The following is a 27,515-nucleotide window of genomic DNA, read 5'->3' as shown; positions in this document are numbered from 1 at the left end:
GCCTTCAACAGCCGTAGGCCAGCCATGAGTTATATCTTCTGGAACTGTCGTGGGCTTGGGTCGGACACGACAGTCAGGGCTCTCCATGGGCTTATTCGAAAAAAGAGACCCTCTATGATCTTTTTATCGGAGACTAAGATGAAAGATCATAGAATTCTAGGGGTGAGAAGGAGATTGGGTTATGTTCATGGCTTTGATGTTTCGCCAGTTGGAGTTTCTGGAGGATTGAGCTTGTGGTGGGAGGACAATCTGGAGGTTAATATTATCTTTTCGTCCAAGAATATTATTGATGCGGTGATGAAAATTAAAGGGCAAACGCATTGGAGTCGGATTACGGGGGTGTACGGAACGCCGTATAGAGTTGAAAAAAATCTGTTTTGGGAATGGATGGTTAACCACTTTACCCCAACGGACATTCCTTGGATTTGTGGCGGGGATTTCAACGAATTCCTGTGGGATCATGAGAAGTCTGGTGGTGTTGAGGTTTTGTACAACAGGCCAAGGTTCTTAGAAGAGTTTCTGTCTTCCTCCCAGCTGATGGATTTGGGTTTCAATGGGCCGGCCTTTACGTGGAGAGGATTGAGAAAAAGGGAGTGGGTGGAGGAGAGGTTAGACAGGGTTATGGCGAATGAAAAGTGGCAGCAACTCTGGCCGAACGCCCAAGTTATGCATGAAACGGTTTTAGCATCAGACCACTGCCCAGTTATTCTTATTTCTAATATTGAAGGGCAGAAAGGAAGGAAGATATTTAGGTTTGAGGCGTATTGGGTCTCGGAGGAAGAGTGTAAGAATTTGGTGGAACAGTGCTGGGATAGGCGGCATAATGGCAGCCCTGTGAATAGGTGGGTGAGATCTTTAAACGATTGCCGTTATCGTTTAAGCAGGTGGAATCGCAATAAGTTTATGGGGCGAGGGAACAGGATCCATGATCTTCTTTCCCAGTTAGATTTGCTCCAGCGGGACTGGGGTCCAAACTATGATGAGATAAGGGAGATTTCTCGGCGGATTGATGAATTAAGACTCCAAGAGGAGAGTTATTGGTGCCAGCGATCGAGGGTAAAATGGTTGAGGGAGGGGGATGCCAACACTCAGTTTTTTCACTCTTCAACCCTTCAGAGGCGAAGAAGAAATAAGATAGTGAAGCTTAAGGATGAGAATGGGAACTGGGTGGAGAATCCGGCTAAGGTGCGCCAATTGGTGGATAATCACTTCATTTCAGTTTTTAGCTCGGCAGGGGATCGTAACTGGGGGTCGCTGCTAGATTGCATGAATCCCTCGGTCTCGCCAGAAATGAATGAGGCGCTAATTGCACCAGTCACGGAGGAGGAGATAAAGGCGGCGGCTGGGAATATGGGAGGGCTTAAGGCTCCTGGCCCCGACGGTTTCCAGGGGATCTTTTATCAGACATATTGGGAGATTGTGAGGGAGGGTGTTTCGGCTTTGGTTAGAGATTTGATTCAGGATGCTGCGGGTTCCAGTTTGATAAATCAGACTCATGTGGTGCTGATTCCCAAAGTCCCGAACCCGGAAGTTGTGTCACAATTCAGGCCGATTAGCCTGTGCAACTACTCGTACAAAATTCTGTCAAAGATTCTTGCTAACCGGTTGAAGGTATTGTTACCCAAAATCATCTCTCCTTCTCAGAATGCTTTTGTGGCGGGTAGACAAATTCAGGATTGTATTGGCATAGCCCATGAGATGTTTCATTATCTGAAGGGAAGGAAAGCTCGGAATAGATTTGAAATGGGGATTAAACTTGATATGCAGAAGGCGTATGATAGGGTTGAATGGGACTTTTTGGATGCGGTAATGGAAAGAATGGGTTTTTGCAGTAGCTGGAGATCGCTAGTTAATGGGTGTATTTCATCTGTGAAGTTCGCTGTTCTCCTAAATGGGCAGGCTGGGAAGTCTTTTGCTCCCTCGCGGGGTCTCCGACAGGGGGATCCTCTTTCTCCTTATTTATTTATTTTGATGGGGGAAGTTCTATCCATGCTGATTCAGGGTGCGGTTGACCATGGTAGCTTGGAAGGTGTTAAGATGGGTGGTTCCGGACCAGTGATTTCTCACCTCTTCTTTGCGGATGATACCCTTCTGTTTTTGCGGGCTGATATGAAAAACTGCCGGAATTTGAGACATCTGCTGGACAATTTCTGTGTCGCGTCGGGGCAGAAGGTCAATTTGGAGAAATCCAGTGTATTTTTTGGGGCTAATGTTCCGAAGGTGAATGCTGATCAAATGGGGAACGCCCTTGGTATGAAGGTTGTAATCAATCCGGGAACATATTTGGGGGTCCCTACCATATGGGGTCGGTCGAAAAAGCGTGGTCTTGCTTATGTGAAGGGAAGAGTTATGGAAAAGCTTCAAGGGTGGAAACAAAATACTCTGTCCCGTGCCGGTAAAGAAGTTTTAATTAAGGCTGTTATCCAAGCTATCCCGGCATACCCAATGTGCATTTTCAAATTCCCAGCCGCTGTTTGTAAGGAGTTGGATGCGCTGGTGACTGGGTTTTGGTGGGGATGCAAGGAGGGAGCCCACAAGATTCACTGGGTTTCAAAGGAGGTTTTGGGTTTGCCAAAAGACATGGGTGGTTTAGGCTTCAGAAATTTTCAGGATTTTAATGATGCTCTGCTTGCTAAACAGTGCTGGCGCTTAATCACGGAACCGGATTCGCTGTGGGCTAAGGTGATTAAGGCTCGGTATTTTCCACATAGCTCAATCTGGGATGCGAAGAAGGGTGGGAGGGCCTCTTGGGCGTGGAGCAGCCTCATCTGTGGCAGGGACTTGATTAGGGAGGGCTCCCATTGGCAGATTTTGGGTGGTAAGGAGGTGCGGGTGTGGCAGGATAGGTGGCTTCCAACCTTGCCCCTTGGACACCCGGTGCCGGTTGGCCAGGTTACGGTTACTCCCAGTTTAAGGGTCAGTGCACTTATCTGTCCGGAGTCGGGGCGGTGGAATATTAACTTTTTACAGCCTTTCATATCGGGGGAGGCTATGCAGGCTATTGAGGCGACGCCTCTTGGAGATTTAAGTCGTAAAGATAGGCTTATCTGGGATATGAGTAAGAACGGCTCTTATTCGGTCAAGTCGGGATACAGATGGATGCAAGGAAGATCGCTGGCGAGAAGGGATTTGCGCCGGCCATCTGTTCGTGGGGTTCCCAAAGCATTTTGGAAGGGGATTTGGAAGCTGGAGGTGCCCCCCAAGTTACGGCATTTCTTGTGGCTTTCTGTTCACAATTGTCTTCCTACTCGGGATGCACTGTTCCGACGAAGGTCCTCTCAAACCTCTAATTGTCCTATTTGCTGCTGCCATGATGAAACTATTGAGCACATTTTCCTTTCCTGCTCTTGGGTTGAGCCAATCTGGTTTGGAGGGGCTTTGGGTTATAAAATGGATCGTCTTTCTCTTCCTTCTTGGTCGGACTGGCTTCAGGGGGTTTTCTCTCCGAATTTTTGCATCTCTGGAGATATAATGTGGAGACAATCTTATATTGTTTTTACCTGTTGGTGCATATGGAAGGCTCGCTGTGATTTTATTTTCAAAGGGGTGCCCATTAACCCGTTAAAGGTCCTGGCTGATGTCTCTGCGGCGGTGAGCTCGTTTTTTTGTGCAACGGCAAAGGCTGGGGATAGTGGAAGGGGTGACGGCAGGAGGAACTCTCAGGTTTCGAGATGGTGTGCTCCGGCCTACCCTTTTGTGAAGATTAATGTGGATGCTAGCTGGTCCAAGGCTTCAAAGATGGGTTTTGCTGGATTAATTGTGAGGGACATGGAGAATAAGTTTGTGGCTGCTGCGCGGCATCCTATTACTGCTCCTTCTGCTGCAGCAGCGGAGGCTTATGCGTTGTTGCACGGGTGCAAACTAGGTGCAGAGCTGGGTGTAAGGTATGTAATTCTGGAATCCGACTCTCTGGATGCGATTAAATGTTTGTCTAGCTCGCTGTCAATGGGTAGTTGGGAGGCATACCCGGTGTTGGCTAGGGTTAAACAGTTGGGGGGGGGGGGATTTCATTGATTGTCGATGGTCTTGGGTGCCACGGTCTGCTAATGGTGTGGCTCACAAGATTGCATCGATTGGTTTTACGGAGATGAGTGATGTCGTTTGGGTCGTTAGGCCCCCATCTTCGTTGGTCTATGTATTGAACAATGACGGATTACCTTGCCCACATTAATGGGTTATGGTGGTGCTGGGGGTGACGCCTCTACTTGGTGGAGGGGTCGTTGTGGTTTATCCCTTGACACTGCTTGGTATTGTTATGTTGTTTGCCTCTCGGTAGGCTTTTTTATGATATGGATCTTGGTTTCAAAAAAAAAAAAAAAAAAAAAAAAAACCAATATATATAGGGAGAATTACACCCGTTCGACACATCCTTTGATTTGAGTATGTCTTTTCACCATGGGATACAACACATTGCAGCAGTATATCCAATGGATATATCTGATACAAAACAACTATTACCCAAGGGTCATATATGCTATAAGCATGCGGTTAGATACCCGGTCAATGGGTATGTCTGTTAGCCATAATGAAAAGCTACATGGCTTTTCTTGAAAAGATGTAATTATTGGGCAAAGAACCCAAATCTTTTCTGCTAACTCAAAACGCACGCATATACATATGCCTATTATATATATATATATATATATATATATATATATATATATATATATATATATATATATATATATATATATTCTTGAAATATCCTACAGTTGTTTTCATGGCCTGACCTAAAATGAATTTGTATTAAATTAAAAGCCAAAATTTGCATGCCACTTAAATTGGCACAAATTCAGCATTTGCACTTGGCTCCAAGAATCTACTTTGGCCTAATTGTTTTTAGAAGATAATTGTTATAGGCACTCCAAATTCTTTATTCTACACTTCAAACCTTCTATATTTAGAAAGAAAATTACACTTGTTAGGAGTGTAGAATGAGATTTTTGGAGTGCTAATAACACTTCCCTTTTAGAAATACCCTGTGTTTTTACAAACCAAAAGCTAAAGGAGGGACATCAAACTGAAACCAATTTTCGTGCTTCTCAATTTTAGTTTTTTTAAATTCTTCCTTTGAAATCTTCATTGTGCGTTTTAAATTTTGGTCGGATTATGAGTTTCAAATTTGATTATCTTAATGTGCTATAAGTATGCTATGGGACCCAACCCGTTGTCTTATTTTCTCACCCATGTTATATTTACACCCACTATAAAAAGTTAAGAAATTAAAATGTTATTTTCCCACCCACTATTATTCCTAAAATAACCCTTAATATATATATATATATATATATATATATATATATATAATTAGAGATAAAAAGTCACAGAGCTATGCTTCAATTATACGATGTCAACAAATCAAGATGACCCACATAAAATTATCTTTTACCTCTTCGATGAAAACATAATCATCTACTTCTTCCATAGAAACATCATATTCTAAGTTCATTCTTTTTGCTTTCTCTAAATGAAAGAAGATGAGAAAGATGAGTTAAGGTTTAAGGGAGACAAGTCGTCTAAACATAGCGTGAGAGTTATCACGCCCGAACTTTTCTTTTTTATTTTTTATTAAAAAATAAATAATGCAAAAGGGGGTAACTAAGGTCCTTATTAGTCGTTTTACAAATTGACAAATTTGTAATTAAAAATTTCATAAAAATGTGGGTGGGAAGATAAGACATTGGGGTGGGAATAACAGCTCTCTTTAAAAAACATATTTGTTTTCATTATCAGGATATTTACAAGAATACCCACAAAAAATGAAGAAGGAACTACCTATTGATATAATCCCAAACAAACGTGTCTCTATTTTTACACCGAGTTGGGAGTATCTGTCAGAATAAAAACTACTGATCTAAATCAACTGATTCTCAAAGAGTGAAAAAAGAAGAAGCATGAGCAGTATGTATTCTGAATTCTTTATTAAATTTGTTACAATAAATTATAACATTATGTATATCTTCAATATATAGGTGGCGCATGAAAAAGGCTATAAAAGAATTAAAATCTTCAACAACTACTTTCATCATACGTATTTGGTATAAAGTCCAACAAATTAGGTATAACACCATTTCTTACCTATTTATTTTTAATGGCATTCTCTATATCATTCTACAAATTAATTATCTCAAAGTATAAAATTAACAAAAAAAATCTACAAATTAATTATCTCAAATTATAAAAAAAAACAATTTATGGGTACAGGAAAAAGATTAATAGTGACCAAACAACTTTTCTAAATACGGTAAGTCTTCTCTTATTTTCATAGGGAAGTAACTATAAATTCAAATTGCATTCAATTTTCAAATAGAAATAAAATTGCATTTTTTGTCAGTTTTACAAACATCACACCCATCTCAAAGTATAAAGGTTGAAGTACATGATTAAGGTAACATTTCTTACTATTTAATTTTGTAAACATGATTACAATTTGTTACCTCAAACTTGACAAATGATTTATCTTTAAGTATTCTAAAAGTAACTAGAGATAAAAGTATTGTCATGAGAAAATTGTCAAAGTTAAAGGTATTTAGGTTAAATTGCTTACAACCTTTATATTTGGGATTGTGCATTATAGTTAGACTTCTTATGTTATCATCATTGCCTGCAGATTAATCATAAAAATCTAAAGCATCAAGTGCAAGCAAATGGGTGGCAAGCATGTCTTTAATTTCATAGACGCTATGTTTACATATGTATATGTTGTCCATATTTTGCTTTGCTTCATAAAGTAGGAGTTCATCCCTAATTAGCCTATAACTTTGACTGAAAACTTATGAATCTGAAAATTTTGATTTAAGGACATTAAATGTTATCAGCATGTATTTAGAAATGAAATTACATGTCATATTTTCAGATTTTTTTAATTGTTTATGTTTTCCCATTTTATCTTCGTTGTTGTTTTAAAGGAAAAAATAGTAAAAATTGTATGACAGATTACTCACATATGTGCAAATTGGATGTAATATATGCTGCTAAATTCTTCAACGAACATGGCAATATGACAATATGGCATACATAACGATAACACCATTATCATAGTAAACGAAAATGAAATCCACCATTTTTAATCCCTTATTGACTAAGGAACCCAACTCTTGATTTTCTTCTTGTACAATATATATGGGTAAAACAATACTAATGGATATAAGAGAATTCTAACTACACTAATGAACTTTATTTTTTTTGTTAATCAATAATTACCAAAGTGATAATAATGACCAAGCATAGTTTAGTTCGTGAAACCAAATTCTATCAACCAAACAAAAAAAATGACACCATAATAATCAGCAAGCAAAATATATATATATATATATATATATATATGGAATGGTTATGGTGTAATTCATAAATTTCATTTTTTCTGTACAATGAGCGGGTGCAAAAAGACTAAGCTAGATGATTGAAAATAATAAGAAATTGTTGTGATGGACACACAGCCACAATTTATAAAATAATCACTTAAGAAATATAAGAATATCTAAAACAACACATCTTTGGGGCGAGTAGCACCCGTGAAGCAAAAATGTCTCTCGCACGCACATTAGTGCATGCGGAGAGGCGTAGATTAATAGTTATTATAGTACTTATGATTAATGTATTGTTTTATTTGTATTTTATCTTTCTTAAATTTCCAATGCAAGTATAATTTTTTACATTTATATGAAATATGCTAAATTCACTTAAATCCACCTAGCCCGCCTAGGCCCTAGGCCCAAGCACATTGCCCGACTAGCACTTAACGATTTTTAGAACCTTGAGTTTGATTCTTACCAAAGGCGAATTTGAAGCACATTATTGCTAGCCGATTGTGAGGCTTAGCCCACTCCTTACTCCCTTAGAGCACTTCCACCCTTAAAAGGTGTCTCTGGGTTATAGGCAACTCAATCCCCAAGTGAACAATTGCCTTTAGTGAATACTAACTGTCAAAGTGCATCTCCACCGCTAATTGAATAGCCCAGGCTATTGGTATTAAAGTATATTTATTATTTTTTAGTAAAATAATTAAAGATAATTTTATTTTTAATTTTAGATATGATGTTTAACCAAAGGTTATGTAAATTTTTTTGTATTTTTAATATATTTTTTTACCATTTTTTATAATTTTTTAGTAATTTAAAATTATGGCTAATGTAACCGTGACGTCTGCCTGGTATTTACATAGCACAAGCGCTGCCACGCTGGGCGTGTCGATTTGAGCTTGGAGGAGAAGTCGGGCTCTCTTGGAGCCCAGTGGATTGGTGTGGGCTGGAGCTGTTTTTTTGGGGAGGGGGATTCTAGGGCTCATCGGCCAGGGGATGTGGCTGGTGGGCTGGAGCTGTTTATTTTTGTTTCTTTATTCGCCTTTTCCATCCCCCAAGCCCCAAGAGCTTCCTCCCTTCACGTCTCTAGGGGTGGGCATTTGAACCCAAAAACAGAAACCGAATCATGAACCAAATCGAACTGCATCAAACGGTTTGATTTTGCGATTTCAAAACAATTTCGATTTGAAATCAAACTGAATGAAGGAAAAACGGTTTAGTTTCGATTCTGGCCATCTGAAACAGAAATCGCATAACTTTATTAAATGTCAAATTCTAATTGGTAATTTCATTGAATTCATACATTTAGTATGGACTCAAGCACATCGTAACATGGCCACGTAATCTCTATCTTTTCTTTCTTCTAGTCTGGACTGCTCAACTTTAATCATCTAACTCTCTCCCTCGGTCACGGTCTCCACTTTCCAGACACTCTCTCTCTCTCTCGGTCTCCCCTCCGGCCTCCCCTTCATTCCAGCTCCTAGCCTCTAGAGTTCAGAGTGCTATAATATGCTAAGAACTAAGATTTATAACTTGTTTTAATTAAATTTACTTATATATTTGAGATTAATTTTAGGGTTAGGTTTTGGGTTGGGTTTTGAATCAAAAGGGGATTTGAGTCTTCCATTCTAAGAGATTGAGCTCGCTCGCTCTCTGTTTTCAGTGATTAAATGGTGCTGAGCAGATTTGGAGGATTGGTTAAAGGGCTTGGAGTTGCCAGGAGAAGGCCATTTGCAACCTGCTCTTCCTCTTCCTCCTCCTCCACCGCCGCCGGTGATGGAACGATTGTTCGTGGCACTGGTAGCAAATAATTGAGCCTCTACTCTGCCATCAACCAAGCGCTCTACGTCGCCTTGGAAACTGATCCTCGGTCAGCACTTTCTTTCTTCAATTCTACCTGTTGTATCTGCTTGCTTGCTTCATAATTTGGACTGAATTCGATCTGCAGTGTTTTTAATCGTTTTCTGAATTGGGTTTGCTCTACATTCATTCAACTATTCTCGTTAATTGAATCGTATGTGATTGTGATGTGATCTTATCTCTTCTATCAGATGGTAATTTTGCTTTCGGTCTATCGACTCCACTGTAAACAATTATATATCCACTGCACACACCTACACGAATTGAATCCACCCCCTTGATTAAGGAGATATTCGCATTACTTTGGGCTGTATGTTGATTTCAATCCCTGCATCATGATGTGAACTCTCTTGAACTTAAGATTGAATGTGTATTGCATGCTTGGTTGCTGACTACAATAAATAATGCTGCATTTGGGCTATCGAAGGACTTGTTTTTAATGTTAAAAGTCAAGACTTGTTACTTGTTTATTAAATCTGGTGTAGCTTTCAATTCAAACTATTTGTTTGTTCACCTTCAAATACTTGTGGAGATCTAGTCAGAAATTAGTTGTCACTCAAACACCAAAACTTTTTTATTGAATTGGATGAAATGAGATACAACTAGGTAACCATAATAGCTTTTTCAAACAATGAAACCAAACCAAAACCGTTTAAAACCAAACCGAACCGAACCAAATGGTTTGGTTTCATTTCGGTTTTAGCCTCAAAACCGCACCGAACCAAACGCAAAAACTTGCAGTTTTGGTTTTGGTTTCACTCAAAACCGCACCAATCCGAACCGCGCCCACCCCTACTTGTCTCTTTTGTTTCCGCCAACCCTTTAAACCCAAGTCTGCCCCCTCTTTTCCTTTTTTATTTTACTTCCAAAAAGTCCCTACCACCTCCTGCCACCGGCTCTTCCAAATCCTTGGTTGCCCTTCTGATCTGAACCGCCACAACCCATTTCTCTATCTCACTGAACCTACCCACCACCACGACAACCATCGCCTTCCTACAACTTGACGGCAGATCAACGCGCACAGCTCAAATGATTTCGAATTGAGTTCTCCTTCCAAAGCCCTTGCCCTGCCTTTTGTTCAAACGTTGAGCAACCTTTTTTCCTAAATTCAGGCCTGAAATGACGTGGTAGAAAATGGAGTCGGCACTGGCTGAAGCAGCGGCAAAAGAAGGAGAAGGAGTAGGAGGAGGTATTGTGCCCAGAACAGAGCCTTTGGGAGCAGAGAAAGGGATGACGAATAGGAAGGAGAAGAGGAAAGCGATGAAGAAGATGAAGAGAAAGCAGACGAGGAAGGAGATGGCACTTAAAGAGCGAGAGGAACATGACGCCATTCTCAACGATCCTCTAGAGCTTGCGAAGATTACGATGATCGAGCAAGAGGAGGCCGAGCGGTCGGAAAGAGAAAGGAAGATTTTCGAGGAGCGAGAGAAGGCGTGGATGGAAGCCATGGAGGTTAAGAGGAAGAAACAAATCGAAGAAGAAGAAGAGGAAGAACGAAGAAGAATCAAGGCTCTTGAGGAAGAAGACGAATTGCGGAATGAACAGGTTGTTTTTTGTTTATCAATCTTTATGCTTTGGACTGCAACTTTTGAATTTTGATTACGTAAATTAGCAGCATAATTTTGTAGTTCATTGATTTGTTTGTTCAATTTGTGTTTGAGAATGTGCCTGAAATATGATAAACAGAAATACTTGGTTGAATTAGTGATGAAATGTAGCTCAGGAAGAACAGTATTGCTGAATATATTAATTATTGTCTTGCCAAATATATTAGTTATTTAGTTGTCATTTGCTTTCTGGATTCTAATTATCCTTTTTCGTACCAGTGCTTTAATTATGTTACATGTACGATTTCCTTTTGTTTATTTTTGGTTAAGTTGTTTAGTGAAGATAGCATCATTTGTACGCCTGTTTTGTGGAGTAGTGGTCCTTTTATATGGGTGCAAGATGCTTATGTTGTCAGTTGATATGATAGCTTCATGCCCGTGGTAAGAGGCGTGGTCTTTGATTTGGAAACAAAAGTATAGTGTTTGTGAAATGAAGGTTGTTAATGTTTGGTCAGCCCTTCTGCTATATTTGACGGGTAAGGTATATGCATTGTCTACTTGAAGTAGGACAGTTTAAAATGCTACTTACAGGGCATATCAACTCCTTCTTAGCATTATGGTTCAAATTTCTTTTGGTTTGGAAATAGTTTGGGAGGAAATATACTTATTGCCTTAAAAATGGATTTTCACTATTGCTTGGGGTACATATGGCAGGTTGAAAATGCAAATGACGGTAATGAGGTTGATGAGTGGGACTATGAAGAAGGACCTGCTGAAATCATCTGGCAAGGAAATGAGATCATTCTCAAGAAGAAAAGGGTCAAGATTCCTAAGAAAAACACAGACCAAGAAAGTAGAAAGAAGGTGTGCAACATGAATCTGGAACTTTGTTTAGATATATTGTAGGATAGATTATCCTACAGATAAGTTTCATTTTTGGTTTTACCGATGAGTTTAATCGTAGAGGTTGTCATTTGTTTGACAGGATTCTGATAGGCCTACATCAAATCCTCTCCCTCCACAATCTAAAGCTTTTTCTGATTATAAAAGTTCATCAATGTCAGCACAGCAGCTGATCGAGAGTGTTGCTCAACAAGTACCACATTTTGGAACTGAGCAGGTATTCCTCTGTCGTCTCATTATTGCCCTTATTACCCATTTATGTGTTGATAACTCTTTAGTCTTTATATCTCTGACAATACTTCTTATATTTCATGTGTTGATGCTGCTATTTTGATCAGCAGTGAAGATCACTGTCTATAATCCTTAAGTTATGTACTTTTATATATGACAGGATAAAGCTCATTGCCCTTTCCATTTGAAAACTGGAGCTTGTCGGTTTGGTCAGCGTTGTAGCAGAGTCCATTTCTGTCCCGATAAATCTTCCACACTGCTTATCAAGAACATGTACAATGGTCCAGGCCTTGCTTGGGAGCAGGATGAGGGGCTCGAGGTCTGTTAATGCTGTCATGCCTTCCTGTGATTCTTGTATCCTATTTCTGACTTCGGGGGTCTTCATATCCTTCTCTAATCTGTGAAACCTTTGGTTTATTGTTCCTAATCCTACTATGTTAAGTAGGCATATCCGACATCAAATGAACCTTTTTTTCCCCTGTCGTTTGTGGTTGTTTTCAAGCGTCAATCATCATAAATTATTGTGTCATTTTTTTGAGCTGTTATTTGTTTGAGGTTTTGCATTTGATTGCATACCATGTGTCCTAGTTCAGGAATGTGGCTTAGTTCATTTTTTATTCTGTTCATTTGTGAAATGGTACTCTTCTTCTTTGACTTGATTGATCAGAGATTCATTTGCGATATTCGCTTTGGTGGGGATTCAAGCTTTCGGCCTTGGTTCATTTGGAATCAAAGATACCCCAATAGTGTATCCTTCCTTGCTGGCAATAGTAACTTGTTACCACATAACTTATCCCTTGTTTTCTTATTCTTATTACCATTTATGGCATAAGTTTTCTTCCCTATTTATTTCTTCTTTAGACCTATATTAACCAAGTGTGTGTTGACGTGTATCTCTACACATGTGGTCTCATGCTTTGGAAGTAACTTTTATTCTAATTGCAAACATAACGTTTTATCAATTAAAAGAAAGCTGAGTTACAAGAAAATATTTATTTTTTAAGGGATGTTATAGTTGTCTTTCATCATGAATTTTCTTTTATTTTATGCCAGTGAGAGATATTATGCTTCAGTGTCCATATTGAGATTTGTTTTTTTTCTTCTGTGTTCAATTGTATAATAAGTTCATGAGTTTACTGTAGTAATCCTGCAAGTTTTCTTCATTAACAACTCGTAGTTTGTTGGGCAACATATATATTATGCTTCAGTGTCCATATTGAGATTTGTTTTTTTTTCTTCTGTGTTCAATTGTATAATAAGTTCATGAGTTTACTGTAGTAATCCTACAAGTTTTCTTCCTTAACAACTCGTAGTTTGTTGGGCAATATATCTGTTGTGGGAGGTGTTAAAGCTGTCTGGTATCACATCTTACATCCCACAGTTTGTGATGGTTGGCTACAACTTTTAGAATTATCTGAATGCAGTTAACTCTTCTTCCACTCTAAACATGTCAAAGGCAAATGAAATGAAAATAACAAAGAATCTTTTATGAAAATTGAGTTGCTTATCTTTTCCACAATCAGAATCTGAAGAACATAAATAATTCAGTTGGAGTTTGTATCTTTATGATCTTTATTATTAAGCATTATAATGAACTGACAATCATAGTTTTTTATGTGGTTGCCATACATCTCTGTTAATTGCCTTTTGTTTCTGGCTGCTGGTGTGCTTCTTGTTAACTAATTGTAAATTTTTGTTTGATAAAATTCTTTCTTTTCACGGCAAAAAAATAGGTACAAATTATATAATAGCTTTTCTTATTGGCAGAATGTTTGGTTAGAAATGGAAAACTTTTCTTATTTTGATGATATAGTTACCAATTTTCCGTTTACAGTTTTTCTCTAAGATTCTATTGTATCAGGTAGCTCTTTGAGTGTCACCATGTTGTGTTATGTTTTCCTTCATTTATCTTTAGGTATATATTTGCATGTACGATGCTATTTTTTGTTAGTTGACATATGCTACAAGTTAGAACCTTGAAAACAAATTAAGGCAGTTCTAGTTTGTCCCTGTAATTCTTTTAAAATAACTATTTAAGGTACCGGATGGATTTTGCTTCTGTATATTTGATGGTGACATATGCTTTAGTGAGTGAACTTGAACTCATCAACGTTGATATTCAAGTCAATTACACCTTTTTATAATGCAAAGTTGCAATATTGTTCATTTTTTTAAACAGTCATTCTTAGTGTCTTTAAACAGTTGCCATACCTTTCTGAACACGCTGATGTTTCCGTGTTGTTTTGGTGGAGGATGTATGGCTCACCTGTTTTATATCTTGACAAAATTTAATATTGGGACAGGCCAGTTGCGTCTTTCTATTTTAGTATATGCTGATGATATAATTTTCCTAGTTTCATATTGCTTCCCTCTTTTCAGTATACTGATGAGGAGGTGGAGTGCTGCTTTGAAGAATTTTATGAGGATGTGCATACGGAATTCTTGAAGTTTGGAGAAATTATAAATTTCAAGGTTTCTGACAGCTTCTTTGTGATTACCAAAATACTTCATCTGTTTTCAAAAGTAAAAGGGCAATGGACTGAAATTCTGGACTTTGTCTTGTTACTTTCCTATTCACGCCATACAAATTTTCGGTTGGTAATCTTACAGTGACACATGGAGTATCTGTGTCAGGTTTGCAGAAATGGTGCATTCCACTTGCGGGGAAATGTGTACATACACTACAAATCACTGGATTCAGCTGTTGTTGCTTATCAATCTGTTAATGGCCGCTACTTTGCTGGGAAACAGGTGTTGCACTTTCTTTGTATTTGAATGAGTGCTTATGGGGTGTGATGAGGAAAATTTTCGTTTTTGCTACCCTATTGGTTGTTTGCATGTTGGTAGTTTCATGCAAAAGCACCCCTGTCATATCTCTGGCTACCTTGAAGTTTAATTTAATTGATATCTATACAAGTTGTGTAATTGCTTCTAATTGCAGCTGGCTATCAGTTTAACTAACCTCCCTGCCTGCTATTTGACTAAACATTTTTGGGATATCCCTTTCTTTCTTGAATCTCTTTATTATATTTCACTTCTGTAAATGCTTAATTCTCTGCATTCTTGGCATCGCTATCTTGAGGGGTGGTTTGTTGACCTAGTTGTTGTTTTTGGCAGATAAGTTGTGAATTTATCAATGTGACCAGATGGAAGGTTGCCATATGTGGGGAATATATGAAGTCGAGGTACAAGGTATTGTCAGTTCCTTCATTTCCCGTTGTCTTCTTTAGTCATACTCTGTACTGGTTTGGTATTGAGGTGCTTTTATAAAAAGTGGGTATCAAAAAAAGTTGAGCTCAAAAAGGTGTTTGGTAAACACTTAAAAACAACTTATTTTCACGTTTTTGGGTGAAAAAGCTGAAAACATGAAGCAGCAAAAATGAGCTTATATTCACAGCACAGCAGAAGCAGTTTTTTTTCAAAGCACAGCAATACCAAACCAGCCCTCGGTGTTGGTGTTAATTTTTTTGTTGTACTTTGTACTTTTCAAATTGAATAAGATTTTACAGAATTTTGTTTTGGAGTAATAAACTAAGTTTTGGCTTTAATATGTCAATTCTAACCTTGAAGTCTGAGGATTCTCTTGTTGATAATCATTCTTGTTTAATGTTGCAGACATGTTCCCGTGGTACAGCCTGCAATTTTATCCACTGTTTCCGCAATCCTGGTGGAGACTATGAATGGGCTGATAGTGACAGACCACCCCCAAAATTTTGGGCGAGAAAAATGGTTGCTTTATTTGGTTATTCTGATGCGGATGATAAACCAATGGTGGAAGAAAATTTTGGACAGTGGAGGAGCACTAGCAAGATGTCATTGGGAGATTCTGAGAGGTATGCTTTACTTTAAGCAGCAGCTGTTGAATGTGTTGTCTATAGTACTTGTGAGATCTGTGTTACTGTAGCTGTTGGAATCTAAAACAATAGTTGGCCTGCGTTCTACCAGCACAACTTATCATGGTATTAGATTGGGTATTTTTCATTCAAGTCCCTACAACTGCAACCTCCCAGTTTACGTTGAATTCCATGCAAAATAGCTAGAAAGACAGACGTTGCATGTGAGAGTTTGCATTCTAGTAATTTTGTCTTGTTGTCATGCCTGTATTTACATAGCATAAAAATACCATATATATATATATATATATGTCTTGTTCCAACTATATGCAATTATACATCTGAGGCAAGTAAATAGTTTTGGTAGAAAGCAGCAGGTGATGGTAACGTGACACTACAACTGCCCACATTCAGGAATTATTTTGTTGTGCTAAATTTTTCCAGGTGCTTGAAGTGCGATATTTTAATTTGGGTGAAGTTTGTATAATCTATAATCTCCTGATTTAATTATTTTATGTATTATGAATTTCTATGAGGGCGTAGTTTTCTGTTAGGTGTTCGATTTAGTGCTCCTTATTTTTGTTGGTCTATTTCATTCAACTCTTCTATATTAGCTTGCATTTTTCTTCGGTTTTTGCTTATAGATAGGTTCTCATAGTTTCCAGATTCATGGCAGGTACGGCTTGCGAAGATCTAGATCTAGAGGGAGGGACAGTGATTCTGGTAGAAGATATGACAATGAAAATAATGTTCTAGAGGGAACATGCCGTCAGAAGCGTACAGGTGATGAGGATCTGTGTGAAGAGAACAAGAACTTAAGAAACTACAACGCTAGGAGGAGCAGAATGTGGGATACTGAATCTGATGGAGAATTGTTGGAGAGGGAAATAGATAGAGACAGACACCGTGGACATACTAGGCATAGCTCAAGACAGCAAAACAGGGACCATATGAATAAAACCTATGAAACTGAATCTGATGGGGATTTGTTGCAACGGAACAGAATAGCACAGCATGGTACCAGGAAAAGCTCAAGCCAACAGCGGAAAGTAGAATCCCCGGATGAATATAGGGATCGGGAGAACAAAAATCATGAAGTGAATTGGGACTGGTCAGATAGGGACAGTGACAAAGATGCTGCATACCATGACAATGGGAGACATTCTGGGCAAAAGAGGAAAGTGAGATGTCGGGGTGATCATAAGGACATCAATAACAGAGCTCATGATACTGATGGAGAGCGGTCAGACAGCAACATGAAAGGTGATGAGCATCACAGTGGGAGGAAAAGCATGGGACCCTCGTCATACTCCAGCAAAGCTTCTAAATTCTCAAATCATGGGGGAAGAACCACCAGGGCCTATAGTACTGACTTAAGTGATGATCTGTTAGAAAACGATGCAGAAAGGCCCCCTTGTCATGCTAGGAAACGATCAAAACGCTTGGATGAAGTGTCAGATATTTCAGATGATGATAAAGTCCCAACACTAGATAAGAAACATAGGCGTGATCATTTGAGCATAGAGATGAGGGAAGCTGATTCTCTAGTTGAAAATTTGAAATCACGTGGAACCCATGAGTCCAGCAGTGTGGGTCCAGATGATATAAGATTCAACTCTGATGTACTCACGGACAAAGAGGATCGCTGGGAACCCGAAAATAGTTCCGTTGAGAATGGGATATACCATACTTCTAAAAGAAAGGCTGGAAGTTCAGAGAGTTGCGATTCTGGCAGGCCAGGTCCATCTAAGGGAAGAGATGAATCAAGTGATTTTGATTCGGAACTCTACTACTACGGTAAAATTGGCCGGGAAAAAGACGAAAAATCTGACAGGGTAACTCATTCCGAACATGGAAAATCAAGGAGAAAGTCTAGAAACAAGGATCGCAAGCTTGACAGTGATAACAGACCACGGCAGGGTAGCAGCCAATCAAGCCACAGGAGACACTCGAGTGGCTTGGATGATGCCACAGATTCATCCGATGGTGACAGAGAATCTGTAAGGAAACACAAGAGGCACCATGCAGGTCATAGATCTCGTGATCACAAACGACGTCATTAGAAGAACTAATCATAAAAGCAATAGGTTAGCCCCTGGAGATTCATCTCTAAGAGTTGTTAGAAGTCTGTCCACAAGGAAGAATGTAACTTATTACAAATTTAGCCTGTTTACAGATGTAGGCTGTGAAACTGTGCTCTCTTTTTTATTCAAAGGGGGATAACTGGTGGCAAGCCACGGTTATCCGTCCTTTCCTCCTCTCCCTGGCCACAAATTTGGCTTCCACACCTGCAGCGGGTTTCAAATCCGAGACCTTCAGTTTTTAGATTTAAGGAAGTCTCGTAATCCGTCATTTACCACACCGTGTTCTCGTTATCAGTTAGTTGTGAAACCCTGTTCTTATTATATTGGTTCCATGTTATCAGTTAGTTGTGAAACCCTGTTCTTATTATATTGGTTCCATGTTTTCGGTGCAGTTCCAAGGCTCTTATATATGAAGAATATTGTGAGGATATGTGCATTATAGTTGGAAGTTTGGAGAAAATACGATGGAGCCAAAAAAATAAAAAAATTAAGAAAATAAGATCACCCAGAAAAGAAAAATAAAACTACATGTCATTTATTTTTTATATTTATTTATGGGTATTTTTATTAACACCCCATAATCAAAATTTTCTTCTATAATTCCAAATTTACCCTTCATTTAAACCTGCATAAAATAAAACTCTCAGTCCATCACCATTGTTCAGATCCTCGCCTTTTATTTATATTATACTGTTTACATTTTCCCAACATCATTATAATCATCTTTGTACTTATTTTTGTTCTTTTTCTTTTGCATGATATTCATATCAATTTTCGATCTGAGAACTATACCAAGTCCAACCAGGAATTCCCAAGCAAGGATATGAATATTATCCAAAAGAAAAAGTACAAAATAAGAACAAAGCCCTAATGCGGTAGCGTGAAACCTGGATAATAGGATATGATTTTAATTTCAAGATCATTATCAAAGGCAATTAGCTAGGAATGAACTCCTAATACAGTTTCTAGAAACCTGCAGAAAAAGCTCCTTAGAAAACAGGGTACATGCAATGCTCTTATTGCCTCTCCAAAGGTTCAGATGATTCGAAGTTTCATACTTTGATAGGTTGGTTGGTTGTGAGATTTTTTTTTTTTTTTTTTTTTGGAAGGTTGGGTGGATTTAACAAAAAGAAGGGTAAAACTCCAAAGTACTGCTTACCATTTCTGAAACCTGGCAGGCTTGTCTCAATCCAATGTGCTAAAAGTGATGAAAGTTCTTCTTTTTCCTTTGACGACCCAGTCACATGGGGAGTGATACTTAATTTTCAACGGGTGAAAACTGTTTCAGAAGGTTAGGACACTCAATTGCTTAGAGTCCTTATTCTGATTTGATTTTTCAGGTTGCTAAACAACTCATTCCGTTGTCCAGATGATGCAAGTAGAAAACCCGAAGATGCAAACTACACGGTGGATGTTCTGACAAGATGTGGGGTGAGTCCAAGTGAAGTTGCAAAGAAAACCATCAAAATTATCCCTCTGAAAGAGCCAGGAGAACCTGCTGTTGTCTCCATTTCCATATCTCAGGTAAAATGCCTGATGCTTCTGCTGTTCATTGTGCCTAATTTGGAACCTCATCTGAACTCTGATGATGTACTGAATGCTGATGATTTATATTGGTTATGTAACTGTAACCAATGTTCCTCATGTTTCTGACGCAGTGATTCACGGGGCAAAGTGACCTTATTAATATTCTCTGCAAATTTCTGCTGCTGTTTTTGATAAGATTTAAATTTGTATACGAGTCATTATGGCAATTCTTTAAGGGGTCATTTTCAATTCTGTACTATGTAGAGTATTAATTTTGTTTATCACTTACCCAAAAGCTTGTTATTTTGCTGACTTATATTTTCTGAACAGATAAATAGTATGAGTGAACTTTGTATGGTCGTTCCTAAGGATCTTTTGCCACTACCAGCTCAAGAAAACACACTGAAGAGAGTTGTTGAAACTCTGTCAAGATTTGATAAAGGAAAGATTCCTTTACTCGATCCCGAAGAAGATATGAAGGTATGCTACTGCAGTAGTGCAATTTGACTTTTAGTTTTTCTTTTATTATTTTCGTTTTAAAATTCTGTGTTACTAATTTCAACTGGATTTGCCGTTCTTCAGATTGAAAGTAGTTCATACAAAAAGGTGTCTCATAGGATGGTGGCTTTAGAGAACCTGTTTGACAGGCATGAAGTTGCAAGAACTCCACTTATAGAGCAAAAGCTCAAGGTTTTTCATATGAAGCAGGATTTGGCCGCCAAGATCAAATCAATTAAGAAAACAATGTGCTCTTCCACTGCATTGGCTTTTAAAGATGAACTGAAGGCAAGAAAACGGGTCCTTCGGAGGCTAGGGTAATGAATTCTCGTCCCTCATTTTCTATTGTAACCATAAAGTTCTTTTTTAATTTTTTGCTTTTAAACGAGGAATTCCATCACTTTGATGCCTTAGATATAAATACTAAAATAATTTGAGTGGATTGAAATGCAGATATGTTACGAAGGATGATGTTGTGGAATTGAAGGGTAAAGTTGCTTGTGAAATCAGTAGTGCAGAGGAGTTGACCCTGACTGAGCTCATGTTCAATGGGGCTTTCAAGGACATAAAAGTGGAAGAGATGGTTTCTCTTCTCTCATGTTTTGTGTGGCAGGAGAAGCTTAAGGAAGCTATAAAACCAAGGGAAGAGCTTGACCTGCTATTTTCACAATTACAAGATACAGCTCGGAGGGTCGCTGATGTTCAGCTTGAGTGCAAGGTAAAAGACTGGCTTCCTTTCTGGTACAGTTGAATATTTATTCTACCAGCTTCTGTGATCAGCTTGTATATCATCATTCTACCAGAGATTCGTCTTTAACACCTTAAAAGTAGAATGAGTTCAAATTTTGTAAAGACATTCAAACAATATGGTATGCATGCATATTCTGCAGTAAAATTTAGTTAGAAGCTCAGATTCGATTCATTGTAAAGTATCATTACCACCAAGAGATTCCGACGCATAGACTAAATGAAATGGGCAAGAGTTGCATCATTTGCACCATCTCTCTAATAGAGGTAGGGCATGCCAACGCATGTGGGTCCTATCTCTATTAGAGAGAGGGTACAAATATGTGGTAAGAGTTGCATTTTTGTACAAATTTCTATGGTCATTTCTCAGTGTACATATATTGATCGGTCCTGCTGGTTATATTGGTCTAAATTGGCTCAACTCTGTGTAGAACATGCGCTTGAATTTCTTTACACTATCGCTGTATAGGTGATTTTAACCGTCCTTTAAAATGTTTTGTATTATATACACTACAGGTCGAAATTGATGTTGACAGCTTTGTGGGTTCATTTCGGCCTGATATTATGGAGGCTGTGTATGCATGGGCGGAAGGGTCCAAATTCTACGAGATCATGTCAGCTACACCTGTCTTTGAAGGCAGTTTGATCAGGGCAATTAGGAGATTAGAGGAGGTCCTTCAGCAACTTATACAAGCAGCTAAGTCTGTTGGGGAAACTGAGCTTGAATCAAAATTCGAGGAGGCTGTTTCGAATATCAAGAGGGACATTGTCTTTGCAGCTTCCCTATACTTGTAAAGGGAGTTTAGAAGTGGGAGGAGGGGGTTCGAAAGATTCATGCAGGAAGACTGCAAGTGGATGCATTTCATTTTCCGAGCAAGAGAGAGATGGTGGTTGTCGACTAAGTCCTGGAACGAGCATCCTATAAAAATTTGTCCTCAACATGTACATATTGTTTCCAGTGTAGACCGTCGTTTTTTATTTTTCATTTTTGAGTTGATCCCGTCATTTTTTTTTCTTTCGGATTATGTTATCCTACGAGGAGCGGTTCCCTGTAATTTGCCGATGTAACCATTACCATGTAGGAAAACATACAGAATTGCTGCCAAGACCGAAACATTATACGATACAAATTTTTGCACGAGCTTTCTAATTTCTATGACATGTATAATGCCATGTGCACGTCCAAATTGACATACGATACCATTTCAGAAATGCTGTTCTGCCAGTCTGCCTTGTACAATAATTCAACTGAGATATTCCACTACTGCAGGATTACTTCACGAATGCAAAAACACGGACTGAAGCAGTGAAGTAAACGGATGCCGAAGCCAAGAACACAATTCAGGACCCAAGTGGCGGAGGCGGCAGCATAAAATCTCTCCCTCGTTGGTTTGGGCGTTTGTTGGCTTGGAACTGGATCATGATGGTGATAGGCAAACTCTGGAGCAGGCTGGACTGGAGGTGCCAAAGGAGTCTCGTAGATGTAGTCAGCATCCAACCATGATGGTAAGGGTGGAGCCGAGGGTTGGGTTGAGGAGGAGTATGAGCAGCAATAGTGGCCGGGTGGTGGCAGTGGTGGTCGTTGAGGTGGTGGGGGAGGATAATAGGGTTGGTGGAGAGTCTTCCTTTTTCTCTTTTTTTTCTTGACCAAAACTTGAGCTTCTTCACAGTTGTAATCATTTATTCTCTTTTGACTGCAAGCAGTTGAAGGCCGGTGGAAGTCGGAATTTCGGTGAGAGCAGGAGGAATTGATAAGTTTGTCGGGAGGTTTGATAATTTGGTAATGGCATTTTCAATTTGGGTTATTGGGTTCTCAGCATCACAACTTCCTGAAGGATGATCAGATCGATTGAGATTTGATGGTTCCGAATGTCGGTCAGATTCGGCATCAAATGATGAAACTGGTATAATATCCCCCAACTATCCAGATGCCTCTTCTAAATTAGAATTTTCAAGAAGCTGAATTCCGAACAGCCTACAGCCATTCCCAGTGCTGTGTCTCCTTCCTCACCCTCAAATCTCATCTTAAACCTCATCCCAACAGATAGCTTCTGACTGCGAGCTTCAACGTACTTGTTGACACTTACAAGGAACTCGGATCGACTTGTTCTGGCACAAATGGACCCAGCAAATAATTTTTTGTCAGGAATCAGGATAAATTTAAGAAATAAAGCAAATGACCCAACTACCCATTAATTTATTAGGAGATGTCTTATTCCTCCAACAAGGTAGGTATATTCTAACAGAGTAACATCAATACAAGAAATAACCCAACCAACTAGGCTGCCAACCATTTTAAAATATACTCCAACAGAAGAAAATATCAGCACCAATAACAAAACTCTTTAATATATTTAGGGACAGTTCGATAACTATTTCATTTTTTAGTTTTTAGTTTTCATTCTTGTTTTAAAGATAGAGGACAAGAACAAGAGAGGACGAGAGATATACAAGAGTGGAGAAAGAAAGGAAGGGGGCAGAGATGTAGAAGAAATGTAGACGGATGGTTGCACAAAATGAAAACTAAAAAAATCATAAATTGTTTTAAATTGTTTCTACTTTCAAGATTTTGTTTTCATTTATTCGTCTTTTTGCTTCCCCTCCCTCCCACCATCTTCTTATCCATCATTTCCCCATATCTCAGGTACAAAAGTGAAAACTAAAAACAAAATTGTTATCAAATAGTTTTCGCCTAAACACCATCATTCACACGTACAAAATCAGAGTGCAAAATATAAGAAATAGTCTGAGAAATTACACATAATAAGACTACAAGGACATTGGTAACAAATAAGATACGATACGAACTCATTTGACTCCATATAAAGCAAAATAGACAAGACCTTGGCATGTAGAGTACAGAAAATAGTGTCCCAGTTGCAATGGCATGAGATGCAGCAGCCAGAACTCCAAGATGCATGCTGTGACTAGAAATAACACAAGACGGCTCCTTACTCCAACACGCAGCTCTCCATTTTCACCTCTGGAACATGCATGTAAAACCACACATAATGAATGTGACGTAGACAAAATGCAATTTTACGAAGATTCCTAGCTAAAGCAATTGCAATGAAAAATACACAAGTGCTGAAATTATGTGCCGAAAATGCCATTCATTTCCATGCAAATCAGTTGCAACCAATTCTTGCCATGGAGGCTGCTGAGACATATCCTGAAAAAATTGAAAATCAAGCAATGCATAGAGACGAGCCAACCCCTACCAGGCCAGTGGTGGCAGACAATCATCAGCATGCCACCACCAAGTGGATAATTAATATTATTTGGCAATCCTATTCATCCTAAGTGTCTCGGTTAATCGCATTTCAGGCACAATCTCGAAAACAACCAGGCCATAAACTAGTAAAAATGAACGGCACAAATAAATCAATGAACTACATATAGTGAATCAGTTAAAATTGGAACAACTCTTCATTCCTCAGCAAACAAACAAACAAATACAATTATGAATACGAATACATATACAAATATACAAATACATAACAGAAATCCAAAATCCAAATCCAAATCCAAAATCCAAAATCACAAATCACAAATCCCAATCTAGCGTCTAATTTATCAAATATATTGTTCGACGAAAAATATAAAGAAATAGAAGTCTTGAATTGAATAAAGAGAGCTTCATGGATGGTACAATTGTCAATTAGTATATTATTACAAATTAAGTAGTTTTTTAAGTTTATGATTATATAGTTTGCAAATCTAATAATAGATAGGTAACATTTTATTTTTGTAGTAGGTTGGTAGTTGTTTTGTAAAGATTGTGACTGTGGAACTAAAAAACGGATCGTGTAATCCAACATCTTTTTATGTACTCAAATGAAAATGGGCATGTCTAGAAACTTTGGTGCTACCCTCGTGCGAAAATCAAGCGAGACGCAAAAAATACAATTTAGCATGCTATCTTTTAGAGAAATCAACCGTTTGCCCCTAATAAAAAGTTACCAAACGGAAAAAGTATAGGTGTCAGTAAGCAACAATATAACATTTTTACACTAAAAAAGTTTATCGCTTCGCTTGGCGTGATAAAAATTGACGGAATGAATGATTAGACGAAGAATATAAAAAATCCAACGGTGTGTGGGTGAATTCAGATGATCATAAAAAATTGAGAGTGGATTAATTGGCTTTAAAATAAAAATTGAGGGGCAAATCAATAAATACTCCAAATGTTTAAAATTCTTTAACTCCATAGCCCGTGGAATGCGGAATACATGCCAACGCAATAGCGCGCACGACTTCAGTCCAATCATCACCATCATCATCTATTTAAAACCCAAGAGGCATCACACATACTGCAAAGAACAAAACGAACTGAACTGAGAGAGACAGAGAGAGCTAGAGAGAGAGCTGCTGTGTATTTCTACAACATAATCACGTAATCTTTTCTTTTCTTACGCATTTAATTTCAAATTTTTGCTCAGATTCATCTGCATTTTAAGTAGTTAAAGAAAGCTTTGATTTGATTTCTCAAATGTTAATTTGTGCTCTGTATTGTATTGTTAGTGCTCTGCTGGTGTTTAATTCCACCGATTCATAGTTTAAAAAGTTTAATATTAAAATATTTTGATTTGATAGGAAATGCTTTGTGCTATGCTGGTTTTAATTCCAACTACTTATAGTTTAAATAGCTTAATTTTTTGATCTCTCCATATAAAAATACTGATTTGTGCTCTGTATTGCTACTGCTGCTAGTGTTTAATTCGAACTGATTTATTTTAAATGCTGATTTGTGCTCTGTATTGCTACTACTGGTGTTTAATTCGAACTGACTTATTTTTGTTTGGCTTGGCAGAATGCCTACAAATAAGTCAGTTCAAATTAAAAAAACAGCAGCAGTAGCAATACAGAGCACAAATCAGCATTTAAAATAAGTTAGTTCGAATTAAACACCAGCAGCAGTAGCAATAAAAAGCACAAATTAACATTTTTATATGGAGAGATACAAAAATTAAGGTAAACTATAAATCGTTGGAATTAAACACCAGCATGACACAAAGCATTTTCTATCAAATCAAAATATTCTAATATTAAGTTTTTTAAACTATGAGAAATCAAATCAAAGCTTTCTTTAACTACTTAAAATGTAGATGAATCTGAGCAAAAACTTGAAATTAAATGTGTAAAAAAAGAAAAGCTTACGTGATTACTTTGTAGAAATACACAGCAGCTCTCTCTTTAACTTTCTCTCTCTTAAGCTTTCTCTCTCTAGCTCTCTCCCTCTAAGCTCTGTCTAACTTTCTCTCTAAGCTTTCTCTCTCTAGCTCTCTCCCTCTAGGCTTTCTCTCTCTAGCTCTCTCTTAGAGTTTGCATTGCTCCTTGCAGTATGTGTGATGCCTTTTGGGTTTTAAATAGATGATGATGGTGAAGATCGGACTAAAGTTGTGCGCGCTATTGTGTGTGCGTGTATTAGACCTGTAAACGGATCGTGTTTATAGAGCTTGGGTCAGGTTCAATCCTACCTGTTAATTTAACGGATCATCTAAACTCAACTTGTTAAGCTAACGGATCATCTGAACCCAACCAATTAAGCTAACGAGTCACATGTTTCAGCCCTTAACAATTCAGCAGAAACCCACCAAATTTCAGCCAAAATACAAGTCTTGTAAGCTCTAAAATTAATCAGATTTGAACTCACAAATCAACCCAATTAGGCAATAACTATATGAATACACGCACACAAAGCCAGACTTTTTGTAATATTACAATTATATAAAGTAAAACCTGGGAAGGAACAAAGGGTTGGATGAAGGATTGGAGGCCTGAGATGTCCCAGAGAAGAGAGGGGAGAGAAAGAGATTGTTTGGAAAAAGGATTGGATGAATCTCTCCCTTTTTAGCGTTTCTTTAAGGGAGGTGTTTTTCTGTAGCTTATAAATTGTGCTCAGAGTGAGAAAGAAGAGCGATCACCCAAAATGAAATTACACAAAAGTTCATAATAACGAATGGTAAGAGGTTTCGCGGTTAATCCAAAATGATCCGTTATTTAATAAGTGAACCATTCGATCTGTTTATCACTCATCCGAATACTAATTTAAATGATCGAGTCGGGTTAACGAATCGGGTTGAAAATGCCAGGTCTAATGCTCCGGCCATCCTCGTCAAGACTTTCACGGACGTGAATTACGTCAAGAAGCTAACCTTGAATTACTCTTGGAGTGGCACGGTGCTGCTCAACCCGTAGCCCAAAAACATCGGTCCGTTGGCGGGGAAAGGTCAGGGGCATAGAGAAACAATCAAATGGCAGGATCAAACTCCAGTATTACAAAGAGAAGAATCAGTGGTACTGCCTAGGATGAAGTCAACTACTACAAAGATAGGACAAAATACCATTCCGATATAAACCCAATAACTAGAATTTGGTTCGAAACGGTTCGGTTTTTTTCATGATTTTTTTTTTTTTTAAATACCTGGAGCTTGAAGCACATTTCTTTTTTTCCCGCATTCGGCTGCAAATTTACCCTTTCTCTCCACACTCCGCAGATCCAGAGCCCTCTCAAGCAGAGATGAAGGTGGTCGCTGCATACTTGTTGGCTGTGTTGGGCGGCAAGACCACCCCTACCGCCGAAGATCTCAAGGACAACCTTGGCTACGTTGGTGCCGAGGCTGATGATGACAGGATTCAACTTCTGCCTTCCGAAGTCAAGGGTAAGGACATCACAGAGCTAATTGCCTCTGGAAGGGAAAAGTTGGCCTCCGTACCAGCTGGTGGAGGTGGTGCTGTTGCAGTTGCTGCAACTGGTTGTGGTTGTGGTGGTGGTGGTGGTGCTGCCGCTGCTGCGGCTGAGGCAAAGAAAGAGGAGAAGAAAATAATGATATCAGGGGAGAAAAAAAGAAAGAGAAAGAAATGGGTGAGAGGGAGCTGAGAGAACAAAAGAAGAAAAAAAGCAAGAGAGAAATGGGGGAGAGAGGAAGGACCTGAAGGTGGAGGCATGATAGTAAAAAAAAAAAAAAAAAGAATAAAAAA

At 38.5% G+C, this 27,515-nt stretch overlaps 3 protein-coding genes and 1 pseudogene across 3 annotated transcripts; all 4 read left to right on the top strand.

The window, feature by feature from the left end:
- Positions 1–24: 24 nt before the first annotated feature.
- On the top strand, positions 25–9,112 carry LOC148690314 (uncharacterized). Its single transcript, XM_088686176.1, has 2 exons — positions 25–3,884; positions 8,986–9,112. The coding sequence occupies exons 1-2, from the start codon at positions 25–27 to the stop codon at positions 9,110–9,112; spliced, it is 3,987 nt and encodes a 1,328-aa protein (XP_088542302.1).
- LOC137713687 (uncharacterized) lies at positions 8,681–18,150 on the top strand. Its single transcript, XM_068453030.2, has 11 exons — positions 8,681–8,812; positions 8,965–9,171; positions 10,274–10,706; positions 11,423–11,572; positions 11,694–11,828; positions 12,003–12,161; positions 14,222–14,314; positions 14,477–14,593; positions 14,960–15,034; positions 15,458–15,675; positions 16,352–18,150. The coding sequence occupies exons 3-11, from the start codon at positions 10,296–10,298 to the stop codon at positions 17,736–17,738; spliced, it is 2,745 nt and encodes a 914-aa protein (XP_068309131.2). The 5' UTR covers positions 8,681–8,812; positions 8,965–9,171; positions 10,274–10,295; the 3' UTR covers positions 17,739–18,150.
- A 475-nt stretch (positions 18,151–18,625) lies between these two features.
- Positions 18,626–21,465, top strand: LOC137728315 (DExH-box ATP-dependent RNA helicase DExH9-like). Its single transcript, XM_088685693.1, has 6 exons — positions 18,626–19,050; positions 19,129–19,283; positions 19,617–19,766; positions 19,869–20,101; positions 20,238–20,502; positions 21,048–21,465. Exons 1-6 carry the CDS (start codon positions 18,765–18,767, stop codon positions 21,324–21,326), a joined length of 1,368 nt encoding a protein of 455 aa, XP_088541819.1. The 5' UTR covers positions 18,626–18,764; the 3' UTR covers positions 21,327–21,465.
- A 5,529-nt stretch (positions 21,466–26,994) lies between these two features.
- On the top strand, positions 26,995–27,429 carry LOC137728322 (large ribosomal subunit protein P2 pseudogene; annotated as a pseudogene).
- The last annotated feature ends 86 nt before the right edge of the window (positions 27,430–27,515 follow it).

The sequence above is a fragment of the Pyrus communis genome, chromosome 15 (assembly GCF_041283825.1).
Source record: "Pyrus communis isolate YQ-2024b chromosome 15, ASM4128382v1, whole genome shotgun sequence".
Classification (NCBI taxonomy): Eukaryota; Viridiplantae; Streptophyta; class Magnoliopsida; order Rosales; family Rosaceae; genus Pyrus; species Pyrus communis.
Note: the sequence above shows the minus strand (reverse complement) of the source record. Positions and strands in the feature narration are given on the sequence as shown.

Coding starts and splice junctions, on each gene's coding strand:
- LOC148690314 (XM_088686176.1), top strand. CDS start 25: ATGAGTTATATCTTCTGGAACTGTCGTGGGCTTGGGTCGGACACGACA. Junction 3,885..8,985: donor GGTGCAGAGCTGGGTGTAAG/GTATGTAATTCT, acceptor GGTGCTGAGCAG/ATTTGGAGGATTGGTTAAAG.
- LOC137713687 (XM_068453030.2), top strand. CDS start 10,296: ATGGAGTCGGCACTGGCTGAAGCAGCGGCAAAAGAAGGAGAAGGAGTA. Junction 12,162..14,221: donor AGCAGGATGAGGGGCTCGAG/GTCTGTTAATGC, acceptor CCCTCTTTTCAG/TATACTGATGAGGAGGTGGA. Junction 15,676..16,351: donor TCATTGGGAGATTCTGAGAG/GTATGCTTTACT, acceptor GATTCATGGCAG/GTACGGCTTGCGAAGATCTA.
- LOC137728315 (XM_088685693.1), top strand. CDS start 18,765: ATGCAATGCTCTTATTGCCTCTCCAAAGGTTCAGATGATTCGAAGTTT. Junction 19,284..19,616: donor TCTCCATTTCCATATCTCAG/GTAAAATGCCTG, acceptor TTTTCTGAACAG/ATAAATAGTATGAGTGAACT. Junction 20,102..20,237: donor CGGGTCCTTCGGAGGCTAGG/GTAATGAATTCT, acceptor ATTGAAATGCAG/ATATGTTACGAAGGATGATG.